Source organism: Atractosteus spatula, chromosome 23 (assembly GCF_055471065.1).
Source record: "Atractosteus spatula isolate fAtrSpa1 chromosome 23, fAtrSpa1.hap1, whole genome shotgun sequence".
NCBI lineage: Eukaryota > Metazoa > Chordata > Actinopteri > Semionotiformes > Lepisosteidae > Atractosteus > Atractosteus spatula.
Genome location: NC_142728.1, coordinates 3,943,613 through 3,957,217, shown reverse-complemented (window position 1 = coordinate 3,957,217; position 13,605 = coordinate 3,943,613). Strand labels below are relative to the sequence as shown.

Genomic DNA, 13,605 nt, shown 5'->3' with positions numbered 1-13,605 from the left:
CCGAATTTAGGACAGCAAACTCACCATTACACTTTCCTTCAGTCTCAGTTCTCCTTCGGAAAGGTCACTGTAATAGCTACGAAATGACGAGCCGCAGATGAAATGCAATGCTGGTTGTTTCTGTAATTTATTCTTCAAGGGAGCCATCGCTCAGGGCAAAACATCAGATGAGATCATTAAGAAAACATGCCTTACCATTACAGCAAACCTTCACTGTAGGTCACAGGATGATCAAATTCATGAACAACTTTCAAAACAGAATACTAAAAGATAAAGCATAGAAAAGCATCTATTGTATTACTTCTTTCAGCTCTAGAGCAGTGCTGAACATCAGCAACATCTTCTGAAGAACGTTTATAAAGCATAAATGCTCAACAGGTAGTAAGAAAACTGCAACGTTATAAAGGCTACAGCAATGGGCAGACTCATTCTAGAAGCACTTTCAGCTGAGTCTTGTTATGTTCGTATCTCAGTGCAATTAGATGACTACTGTGCAAGCCATCATTAAGGCTGAAATTTGAAATGGGGCTGTTACAGCACATTTTATTGGAAAGCCCTGGTATGTAACTGGAATTTTTATCGACTTTAAACAATAACCTTGACATTCTGTCCTACTGTGAGACAGGCCACCAGGAGCTACATGGTTTAATTTGCTTCTAAGTCAACTGGATGCTCTTTTAAAAGAACCTGGGCACTCAATAAAATAATAGCCAGGAACAACACTTTTAATGAAAAACTATGCTTTCTCTTAATTGTGATAAACTGAAGCACCCTGCCAACATTGAAACGTCTCATGCACAGCCATATTCTATCTGTCTCTGTGTACAATCCTTGGGCTCATTACCTGTTTATTTTGGATTGCTACAGTACCTCCAGGAGGACATATGGGAACTATCGTTGATATGCATACTGGGTTTGCAGGGTGTGTGCAAATAAACATATATCCATTTATGTGTGAATGTCTTGTTACTAGTCAATTGAGCATAATAAATGGACGAGAAAATCCAGAGAAAAACAACAGTCCATAGAACAAGAGTCCACTGAACAAACCCTTTTTATCAAAAATACCTTCATAGAATATTGTATAGTTTTATGCATTGTAGTACTTTTCACTGTTAGCAACAGGTGAAAGATGCTAAAACCCAAGATTTAACAGTAGGCAGAAACTTGCCCAAATCTGTAAGGAAAGTGTGGGACAGTCCTACACAAAAATAAAAGCGGTGGCTCTGTGGCTAAGGATCTGCTCCTGTGCCTGGAAGGTTGCCGGTTAGTATCCTGCGGCCAGCAGAGGAGTCCTACTCTGTTGGTCCCCTGAGCAAGGCCCTTAACCCCAACTGCTCCAGGGGCGCCGAATTAATGGCTGACCCTGCGCTCTGACCCCCAGCTTCTCTCCCTGTCTGTGTGTCTCATGGAGAGCAAGTTGGATCAGCGAAACAAATTCCTAATGCAAGAAACTGTATATGGCCAATAAAGTGATCTTATCTTACAAATTAAAAACTATATCATCCACAAGAAGCCAGAATAGAAGGTTTCAGGACACGAGTCTTTTTTTGGGGGATGTCGTGGAAGAAAATCTAAAATGGTCAGGTTTTTGTACCGCCTGGCACAAACACAAATACCCAGCTGAAATGCTGACATTGTAAAAACCCCAACTCAAGAGCCGGGCTGGGTTGCAGACAGTCCTGATGAGGGGGATTGATGATGCTGCCGGCGACGCGTGTGCCATACCCTGCTTGAGCACCCCATCTCTGGGCTGAAGAAACTGGAGATTGCTGTTGAACTCTCCCCAAACAGAGCAGCTCTGGCTTTCTCCCCTTTTCCGTTGACAAAAGCGTGAATTCATGAATGATTCAGCAGCCGCAAAGAAAGCACCACGAGATACAAAACCCAATTTTAATCAAAATGAAAGTAATTTCCTCGAGATGCGGGTGTTTATACAAAAACACAACGCAAAAAGCATGACATAAGACAAGCATTACAGCATTAAATTCAGAAATGACTAGGCCAGCAAACCTCGAATTTTCATTTAGCTCTATTACACAGATCGCTCATTCGCCTCAACTGCTTTCCCAGCTCCCTCTCCCCGACTACCGTGCAGCGAAAAGTGGCAAAGGCTTTGACCCCACTGTTGCACAACTGCAGGACCTTAATTCCCCAGGGCTGCTATTTATGTGAAGACCTGTAATTCCATCCCGGCTCTGTTTGACACAGACAGCTCTCGCGGCTCTGCTGCCCCATCCAAATGGCTTGAACGCTGCAAATACGGCACAGTCCCCAAGAGCCGGCCCATTTTCTCTGCCACCGCAAACACGGAACGACAAGCAATTTTTCCAAATAACCCGGCACTCCCATTGGAACCATATTTTCTTCGTTTCAGTCCCGCATCTTATAAAACCCTAATTTATGCTTTGAATATAAGACTCAGAAGCTTTCCGGTTTCATTTTTGTATTTACAATGGAAGAAAAATAATAAACATTTCAGCAATCTAGTGATATTTGCTCTGAAGTACAGTTACATTATGTTTTGAAGATTTTCAGGTTTGAATGAAGTGCCTTCCTTCCAGCAGTTCTTAAAAACTTCAAGATACCTTAGATTTAAAACCGGACAAATTGTCCTGAGCTCAGACATGCCCAAAATTTCAGATTATTTTTGATAAACTGTATTAAGCTGAAAACCTGTGCCAACTAACTATATAATTTATCTAACGATATGCTTCCCGATAATGAAATGTTGCTTTCTGAGCAACCACTGGTCTGTTTTGACAACCAGCCAGTCTATTTTCAACCCAGGGAGAAATAATTGGTATAACCCGCATGTTTCTGGCCAGCTTTTTAGCTCTGCAGCCAGTGGCCTCTGACATGGCACCAGTCTTAAGAATGACGGGTCTGGGCAGTTTTTTTCATGTCATTTTCATGAGCAGTAAGTCAAACACACTCCCGCTGGGAATCAGCTCCAGGGGGGAAAAAATGGAAGAAAAGCTCTGTGTGATATTTATTGCTCGATTTTTAATATTCATTCACCTTCTCAGCCCTTATCTTCGCTTTTATTTTGTAAGAGGACAAACTTGTTTCATGGGAATTATAAAAGTACCCTATCCCATATAATGTATATTTTGCCATAAAACACTTTAATCAACAGAATATTCAATGCCTATCATGAAAGTGTTTAATGTCAGCCTTTATTTGAAAAACAGCTCTTCTGCACCTGCAGGATCACTGGACGTGTGTTTTGCTAGAATAGTGCAATTTGGTGCCATCAGCTCCAGTCATTGTTAGGGAGGCTGCAGCACTGACAATGACCTCTGTTCAATACCAAACTGATTAAGATCATTGCCATTTTAGAAACAAAAAAAATGCTTTTATTGCATGCTCTGGCCATGCTGTAAAATACATTACTAAATTTCCTTGACTATAAAGATAGCTTGCAAACATGCCAAGGGAGAGCTGCGCAGATTATCCAAACTAAAAGCCCAGAGGCACAATACCATAAAAGTTCACATCGATATTGAGTTCAAAAGAGTGACCCACTATGTGCACAAACTTGCATAAAAGCTGTATGTGTGTTTACACTTTCAGTACATATAAGGTAATATATTAACTGCACTGCTTGCTGTAACACCGCAGGATTGAGTGTGTTACATGAATTCTTCAGTGTTTATGACATTTTTATTATCAAAAATGTGTTATGTTAAACACTAAGATCTTTTTCTATAATGGTATAGAGTATGAAGACTGCAAATCAGTTTAACATTGAAACAGGAGGACTAATTTATTGATCTCAACAGACGTTTTTGTTAAAGAAATCATTAATTTCATTAATTAAAAATAACTCTAACAAATTAAAATTAAAATTTTAATTAAATTAAAAATCAATATGCAATCATAGAGCAACATAAAAAACGGTTAAATGTAAATCTAACTAAACTAAATGAGGGATCTCCTTGTTTGTTATTCCTTATTTCATTGTTTTATTTCTTTCACTAAATTACTAAATTACATATTCCTCTTGAGCAATTCTATTTCAAAAGGCTTTCGCATTAAGTGCCAGGAAGCAGCAGCTGAAGTACCCAAACTTAAGATCTCTTGGAGACCAAAACCTCTTCAATGGGTCTTAACTATCTACAGAAGAAAGAAGTGATGAAAAAGGTCTGTCATTGCAAATAATCTTTTTCCAATCTTATTATCATAAATTATTATTTAATGCCTTAAGTAATCGCAATGCTTTTTTTTCCAAACAAAAAATCTAGAATTAATACCAGCTCTGCTTTTAATTAACATAATCTCTGCATGACCTACAGAGAGGATTTGCATGGTCTGTAGAGAATCTCTATGTTGGACAAGCTATGAAACATCAGACATTTGCTTTGTTATTAATATATCCTTAATAATCACCAAATTCAATCACAGAAAGCAAATGAATATGTTTTTCCAACTTTAGATAACATTTCCTACTCCTAGCCTTCTGCTACAAAAACAATACAGTTTTTAACAATTAACTCAGTAAATGTACAGTAGCACAATATCTTACCTCTACCAGCTGAAGATCAATGACCTCGGTCTCGACATTTCAACTCCTGCTGAGATAATATGCACTAATTTCTACAACTGCCACTTAAGTTTAGCCACTTAAATTGGAATAACTAAGGAGATCTCCATCAGCTTCTGCACATCAGGACTAAAGCTGCCTGCCTGTTCTTCACCCCTCAAGTATCCCAAAGTTGAAAATAGGAATTCCAAAAATAGGAAATATATATCAGATCCTGCTGGGTTTTAATTAGCTTATTTTACTTGTGTACCTGTTAAAAAATGTGTCTTACATCAAGCATGATCCTTTACCCTACACAGCAATTTTCTTTAATCTGCAAGAGCTGCCTCACAATGGCACGTGATAACCTGCTAACTCCTGTGTACACCAAACCAGTGCTTGATCTGTACAGCAAGAATATATGGTGTTACTTGTTGTGCCAATGTTGTATTTAGGAGAAAATAAACAAAATACTACAGAAAGAATAAATAGTAGAACTAGAAATTGAATACAGTATATTGAGTACATTTGAAAGGAAGGGATATCTTTCTCGCGTAAGAGCTCAAATCATTTGATTTCCAATGATGCAAATAATTGTTTTTGGATGTGGTCAGACTTGCTTCAGCTCTTGAGTTTAGATTCCACTGCATCACAGTTTTGGTCTTTGGGAACCAGTGAAGCAAACCAGTTAAGATCTTTATCTTTTATGTGTTGTGACTTTTCGGGGCTGCTGGTCACAACAGGCTGGCTCATTTCGCTTGTGCTCTAGCACAAAACAGGACTTTTTAAGTTTAGTGCTGGTGCAGAGATGTGTTTAATTTACAGTGAATACACCGTTCAGATACACTGTGTCATACAACCTGGATAGATAAAACCATTCTTGGACTAATTCCTCCATCTTTCAGCTGTGGAATTGGGAGGGTAATCTGTTTGCCAACTCTGAATACCAAATACCCCAAAGTCCTACAGCAAGTAGGCTCCACCAGCAAGTGCAAATGTATTTGCCACACCCATTTATAATAATAATAATAATAATAATAATAATAATAATCGCTTACACTTATATAGCACTTTTTCTGGACATTCCACTCAAAGCGCTTTACAGGTAATGGGGACTCCCCTCCACCACCACCAGTGTGCAGCCCCACCTGGATGATGCGACGGCAGCCATTGTGCGCCAGAACGCTCACCACACACCAGCTATTAATGGGGAGGAGAGGAGAGTAATGAAGCCAGTTCAGAGATGGGGATTATTAGGAGGCCATGACTGGTAAGGGCCAATGGGAAATTTGGCCAGGACGCCGGGGTTACACCCCTACTCTTTTTGAGAAACGCCCTGGGATTTTTAATGACCACAGAGAGTCAGGACCGCGGTTTTACATCTCATCCGAAGGACGGCGCCTGTTTACAGTATAGTGTCCCCGTCACTATACTGGGGCATTAGGACCCACATGGACTGCAGGGTGAGCGCCCCCTGCTGGCCCCACTAACACCTCTTCCAGCAGCAACCTTAGTTTTTCCCAGGAGGTCTCCCATCCTCCCATCCTACACAAACTTACAAAGATAATAGAAAACAGAAGCAAGTAATCACCCCAGGGTTAGTTACCGTGTCGCCAACTAATAGCCCTATTCTTTTTCAGGAGTTGAAGTTTTAGCCATTACAGCTGCACCCAGAAGACTACAATTTTTGACCAGGCAAGTCAAAAAGGTTATGAGGGGTATGATCCTTTCCAGGCCATAGGCCCCTAAGACACCCCTTCTATCACCTTTTACGGTAGGCGTTATGGTCCTCTTGTGAAATCTGTGCAAATAAAAAGTTGTTTTTTTAAGTGTTACTGTTTGAAAAGCTAAATAAATCTGGTTCATCTGGCTATTCCAGCCTCTTCCTTGTCAGATGGTAAGATTACACCTGCATGAAGAGATGCCAATTTCAGTGAGCCTTCAGCAAACCTCTCCTTTTCCGGGCAAGCAAGCTGTGTCGGAGACAAGATGCAGCCTGCAATCTTACTTTGCTCTTTCTCTGTGGACAGATGAAGGACCTCAAGATAGAACCCTATGACTAGACTTTGTGACTTCAACAAAAGATGACAAAAGAATAAAGCTGCTCTGAAGTGTTTTATTATTCAACACCATCATCCCACTGTAGTAAAGATTATTCTAAAAGCCTAGAGTTCCAGAGGGCTGTGCTTTTATAAATCGCCTGACGAGTCCTAAAAATCAGTGAGTCCTGCGAGTGCTAGTGAGGAATAAAGACGTCATGTCAGCTGTGGCTAGAGCTAATTCATAGGCCTACAAGCTCAATTCAACAGCATTTAAGAGCTCGAAGGACATTATTAAAAGCAAAGAGATGTTAAAAGCAAAAAAAGTAACCCAGTGACATTTTAATTCACTTGATAGTCTGAATTGCTACAATCTCCTAAATTTAGTTTATCTGGGAAATTAAACTTCGATTTTATAAATGAGGCTACATTTAGATTCTATTTAATTGGAAACAGGACCGCAGAGTAGAAGAAAAGATTTATTCAAGTTTGTCTTTTTCATTAATATTGTCATTGCAACAAGGGATACTCATTCCACTTGGTCCCTTAATATGAGAAACTCGTTTTAGCATTTACCCATTTGAAACACTTGTTAGGGTTGTGTTAAAACCAAATTTGAGTTCAAACCCTAACGTTCAAGATTAAATAAAAAAAGACCTAGCTCTCCGACAAAAGAAACAATCAACATGGTGTTGTCAGAGGCCATTACATTGACAACACTTTGTTTCAACATAGTTAAACACCACACATGAAAAACAGAACTTCTCAAAGTCAACGATGCATAAAGTAGTTCAAAAATAATTACATCCGTTTCACAAATGTAGTAATTGATAAATTTGATATGTAGAAACAAAAAAATGGATGGATACAGTACATAACACAGTGCGCTCTTCATCTACCTACAGAAGATGCAGCCTGGAGGATTCTGCATATACAGTAACCAAACCTTCTCCTGATGACCTCCCCACAGGTCTGAAGGCACCATGTTATAGCAGCTCAGCCTCCATGATTTACTTCTGTAAATGTACAGAGATCACCAATGCACATCATTTCAGCACAGGGATTAAACGATTCGCAGAACAACCTGTTGCATGACCAAGCTTCTCATTTGATAACAGTATATTAAGTAAAAGCTCTAACCTTGCAACTACATCTGGTATACCTTCAGCGAAATGTGAAGAGGGGAAATTCCTGTGACTTCTGAATCAGAGAGATGTCGGGTGTGCCCCGTGTTGGCACACTTCTGGGCTAGGCCATAAATGATTAATCTAACCCTTGGCAAAATGAACAATAAGCTCTGCTGTATGACCTCCTGCCTCCTTCTGCCAAAGGCATGATGCAGTACCATTCAAGAATTTCTTAAATAATACATGAAACTCAGGCGATTGATGTTCATTTTACAGAGCCACACAAACATAATACCAAGTAAGGATTTACAGTGAGCATTGCACTACCTGATATTGATTGATTACTATAAGCTGCAGAAAGCACTATCAAGTCTGACAGGCAGATTAATGGGCTGATTTTACAACTGCGACCATAACAACTTTGCTCAAAATAACAATTAACTAATCACTCTTAATGCTCAGTATGGGTCGATTCCTCGCCCTGCAGTTGTGCACTTTTTAATCCCTTTCAGCGCTTGAGGCTTACTGCTGAAGGAAATTGAGCAATGGATCTGTGCTTCCCCATTTCGGAGAAGGACTGTTTCCCTGAGAGAGGGATGCAGTCAGGTTTAGCTATTCCTCATAAAGCAGGGGCAACACAGATCTAATAAAGGCTCCCTGACATCTAGAGAGAAGAGAGAGAATGCTGATAAAAACGTCCATTTATTCAGCTGAATATCAGAGGGCCTCAACATGCTGGAAAACACAAAGAAGATCACTCCCTTCGTTTATGAAAGCACATTTTATTTCCTTACTTTTACTGATAAAGCCCGTGTGCTGTATCAGTAATAGCCTTTCCCTTTCCTTACTGCAATGATGGACATCAAGCACTGTGGCCAGGCAGCAAAACTAATACTGTAACTTCTTAGTTTTGCTGACTAATTTCATTAGATTTGATTTATTTTAGTTCAAAGTGCAGTAGAATTCTAGTGTATCATACTAAAAAAGGCACTGCTGGGAGGTTTTACTAGGAATTGTACTTTTCTTGCCTTGTGTGTATAACTGCCATTTCCCTAAATCATAAACTTCCTTCATGCGCACACAAGGTAAAACCCATACAGTCCAAAAACATGAATACTGAATATATCTGATGGAGCACAATCAGAGGATCATTATGTGGGGAGGCACATCTAAAATAAGCCACATGGTTTGAAACGCATTTCTGTTGAGTACTCATTCCCACACACAAATATAAATATTTTTACCAATTAATCCTGCTAGATATATCAGTGTAAGCCACAACCCAAAGAAAAGCTGGACTAGCTGGCAAATTAACTTTGCATGTTCAGAGTTCCTGTAAACCCACTTCCTGGAGCAATACTGACACTATAATGAGAGGCTGGAAAAACAGCCAACAATCCTTCTATTCTAGTATAGATTCAGTGTTCATTGGTCAAATAATACTATATACAAGCACCTGGTATTAGGGTTAACCAGCGTTCTCAGATGACTTTTTTAGCAAGCGTTCAAACAAAAGTGATTCAGTATTTAAAAAGAAATTTCAAACCCCACACCCCAAGAAAATTAAACAGTAATTAACTTTCCTATTGAAAAATCAGTACTGATGGAGAGAGGCACTGAGCAGTGATATTCCTTCACCACTGCATTATGGATTCGCTTCTGAATCCAAAAAATGAAGCATTTTGTGGATGGCTTGTATATGGATTTGAATACAACATGTAACACTGAATTAAACAATTTCTAGATTTTCAAGAATTCAAATGCCCCATGTGTCCCAGATGAAATCCATAATCTAGGAACTCAGAGAGGGTACAGCAGCGCTCCCAGGATCTGAAGGGACAGATTCCAGATTCCAGAAGCACTGCAGTAAGGCAAAGCATGATAAACACCTTAAAGGAAATCTTCCAAATTGCTTTTTTAGCTTTAAAGATTAGAGACGATTAGCCACAAATGAATAACGACACTGCGTTTCAGGAAGGCTTTTCTTCATTTTTTTGGGGGATTGTTTCATCTGAGCCCATACAGAATACAGAAACACAAAATTAATACAATACCGCTCTGGTGGGAGGATTAACCACAACCATGTGTATTTAATCACTTTCATCTCGTCAACAGAAGACCCATTCTACTGCAAAGATCACCCCCCTCTCACTTCCCATCCTGGCGAGAAAGCAGAGAGAAAGCAGCAAAGTGAAGACGAGATCAGGAGATGACTCCGCCGAGCCCGAAAACTGTACCACAACCTCACTTGATCAGTCAGCGGAACATTTTAACTCACGAGTGCAAAGAGTGATCGGAAAAGCCTTTTGCCAGCACAGACATCCAGTTCCAAGCAGAACAGAGACGCTCACATCCCAGTACTACAGTACGCAAGCCTTTTTCTTGTTAACTGACATTGAGAAGTTGTACTGTCAGCCCTCTGGTGAGAGAGGGCTGCATTGTTTGTTGTCAGTGCTGTACCCTCAGCTCAGGAGAGTGAGAGGAACCACCCCTACAGCAACAAAGATACAGAGCGCTCCATTAAACCAGACCCACCCCTTACAACAGGCATTCATTAAGAAGCTCTCTGTGGCTCCTGGGTCTCAGAAGAGCAAGATCCATTAATATCTCTCCTCTCTGCCCTTTTTTTTATTCGCTTGGGCTACCCAGATACAGCAATCCATATTTGTTCTTATCTCCTGGCAAAGCGGGAAGGGACAAACAGTGAATAGACCTGGTTGTTAAGATTCACAAGATTGATAAGAGAAGCATAAACATGTGATCGCTGCCCTCCCCCTTGGCCTCTCCACATTTACTACATATACAGTATAAACAGAAGAGTAAAGAGCCAAACATAACTATTTATGTTGATAATAAAACTTTCTCACTCAGGGCGTGAGAAGATTATTCCAGCTAATGTGGATATGCATGTTTCATGTAACCGAGGAAAGTTCTTTCAGATATTTTCTTTTAACCTTGAAACTTCTGAGTTTGCAACAATGATGCTCTTCTGTGTAACTATTATTCAATGATGTCCTTTAATCCAATGCATTGAAATCGTTATAGAGGAACATAGATGCTCATAGATGAATTTTGCAATAATTTACAATTTGCAGAGCTTTTCTAACATCTGAAAATAATGCACCACAAATATTTTTGTACACTCAGTCTCATGACCAGTTAAACATTAAGAAAATCATAATACTGTCACTTACAATACCTTCGTAACCTATGAATGAACATCTGGTCAAGGGAATTGAACATCTGTGTGCTGACATTTTAATTCTGAGCCTCACAGATAATTGCCTTGCAAAACTGAACTTTGAAATGTCATCAGTCATTTTTAAAATGTCTTTTTAAACTCGGCATGACAACATTAAGCTTAATTGCACAGCAGAATAAATTAGATGTGAAAAAAACTCTGTTAGCTGTTTTAAATGAGTTTTTTTTCTTCTTGCAAATACCACGTCAGTGATAAAAACACAGTACTGTTTTAATTACTAATTACTGCACAGGTAGCTAGGTATGATCAGTTGGACACAAGTGACCCAGTTCAGGCATTTTTTCCAAATCTCATGCAGAAGACTGAAATAACCACAGCGTATTAAATGAAACAAATATATTCAAACATAAATTCTTTGTAATATTTCACAAACCTCTGAGTTACAAATGGTGATTGCAATATAGAGAAACGAGCAATTTGGACAGTGCGACTCTACATCAAAGGTTATTAAAAGTTATGCTGATAAATCCCCCTAAATAAGATTGCCAAAGGACAAATTACAATATATCAAGATGATTATTATAGATGGTAAAGCATCTCCCAATGCTCTGAAATAATAGTACAGTACAATCAAAGAAAAAAAAAACCAACATGCCTAAAAGACATTGCATATTTCAGAATCCCAACATCCCATGTTACAGAAACCATTCTCCTGCACTAAACACATTCCTTAACTTTGACCTCAATTACAACCCCAAACTACAGCCGCTTTCCGAAATACCTTTGAAACAGGCATCGGGGAGGTTGGGATGAGGGCTCTCCTTCACTTTGGAAAAGGAAAGTGGTGACGGAGTGCTTCTCACTGCCCTTCGGCTGAGGAGAAAGGTTGCTGACAGCTCGGCAGCTCCTGTGCTCAGCGGAGGATGGTGACTCTGTATCCAGCTCAGCAGCATGCTCCGTCTGCTCTGCTGCAGTGGAGTCCCGCGCGCGGCGATTATAACGCATGTGTGTGTGTGTGTCAACGTGCTAAAGGAAGGAGACGCACATGTGCGCGACCCTCCCAGGAGACGCTGCCTTGTGTCCCTTCTCTGTATTTATAGCTGAATAGCCCCATGAATCAAGTTTCTTCAAGGAGTGTAGGAGCTGTGGCAGTGAAGCACACTGCAGCCCCGCTGCATGGCTGGGAACGCGTACGAACACACACAGGCATTCTAGCAATTAGAAATCAGCTCAGTGCAAGTCTCTTTTTCTTCACACTGCCCATCTGAAACCAGATAACGACCTGAAAGCAGCAGGGAATGTGTTTTTCACTGAGTACTGAGAAGTTACAAATTCTATAGCAGCTGCAGCAGATCGTATGGTTCTTTGTACTGTACATGAGTGTTGTACAGTTCTCATCAGTTTGTTTTGTATTTTAGTATTTCAGACCTTCCCATTCCTCTAAAATTGTATCCGATCTTGTATGGGATTTTCTATAGATTCCGCAATCAGAATTGATGAAGCCTTTGACTCAGGCTCATGAACTACAAAACACTTTATTCGTCTTATCAAAATGCTTGCAGAATTAACGCAGTGGTGCTCCCAATGTAAAACGTAAATATAGACAGATTTTGGTATCAGTACTTCATTTCACCCAGCTTCATTGTTCAAAACTTTGTAATCAAAAGGTTAAAAAGAGTCTAATAAAACAAACAATCACCTGCATATGTCACAGAGACAGAAAACATTTGTCTCCAAAAACAAGAGCTACAATCACTGCTTCTAATATGGTCTGCCCTCCATTTCCCATGCAATTATTGCTGGACACAAACATCGGAGGCAACGTTAGATGACTCAGTTTTCATACCTGAGTGGAAACCGGATATACAGCTACAGACGTAATTCTACTGCAGCTATCCTTTTGTTGTTCTATAAAAAAAAATAATTTCATAGTATAATGTTCTGATAATTTTCCTCCTGCGAGACTCTCCTCAGCAGCATCTGTAGGTACTGAGGATAAAAAATAATTTATGGAGTTTATAATGAACAAGTTGGCGTCAATGCTTCATTTATAACTTAAATGAGAACAATACTACCTCTTTTTGAACTTGCAGAGTGCTGAGATGATATCATGAGGAACTAACTCAATTTGTGCAAACTGTGGTTGTCTCTTATTGGAGAAATAAGGCCAAATGTTAAACCATTAAAGCAGAAGATGTTTCAAGGCACAAAAGTCACATCTAGACAGTGGCTGCTAAAGGAATGTTTAGGATTATATGCAACTTTAAAAACTAACTTGCACACCTCAGCCATTCTTAATTAAGAAAAGATGAGAGCTAAGAGATTAACTGTAATATACAATAGGAAATCATGTATTCTCAGTTGGTAACCTTAGATAAATTCGTTTTGGTCAATTGTTTGCTTTCTTTATTCTTTGCTTAAAGACTGAAAAAGAATAAATACACTAAATCACTAAATACAGCTTTATTTTGCTCCAAGTGAAAATAATAGAAAATCTTAGCTTATCAGTTGAACACCATTTCTCCCCATTAAACATCTGACTGTTAATCTGGTGTTAGTCATTCTGAATATTTATCTGAGTAAACACGACTGAAGGTTAAAAGACCAAAAAGAAAGAAAAGCCAGAACACTCTCTAATTAACAAACAGCTGGCTTCACCACCACATCTCCTAGTCCGGTAAATTATGGTCATAATAATAAAATAAGATTTCA

General features: G+C 39.4%; 1 protein-coding gene across 6 annotated transcripts in view; it reads right to left on the bottom strand.

Moving 5' to 3' along the window:
• The window catches only part of LOC148816081 (regulator of G protein signaling 3-like), a 158,433-nt gene that overhangs the window by 56,511 nt on the left and 88,317 nt on the right, over positions 1–13,605 (bottom strand). Inside the window, exon 1 of one of the 6 annotated variants that reach the window (XM_088940327.1) lies at positions 11,675–11,860. The exons of 1 other annotated variant lie outside the window; for it this stretch is intronic. In XM_088940327.1, the coding sequence (XP_088796453.1) occupies positions 11,675–11,689 (15 nt within the window). In that variant the 5' untranslated portion in view covers positions 11,690–11,860. Of the gene's footprint in view, positions 1–24; positions 46–9,745; positions 9,854–9,969; positions 10,011–11,674; positions 11,861–13,605 lie in introns of those variants that run through there. 4 more of the 6 variants (XM_088940329.1, XM_088940326.1, XM_088940330.1 and 1 more) reach the window with 4 other exon arrangements.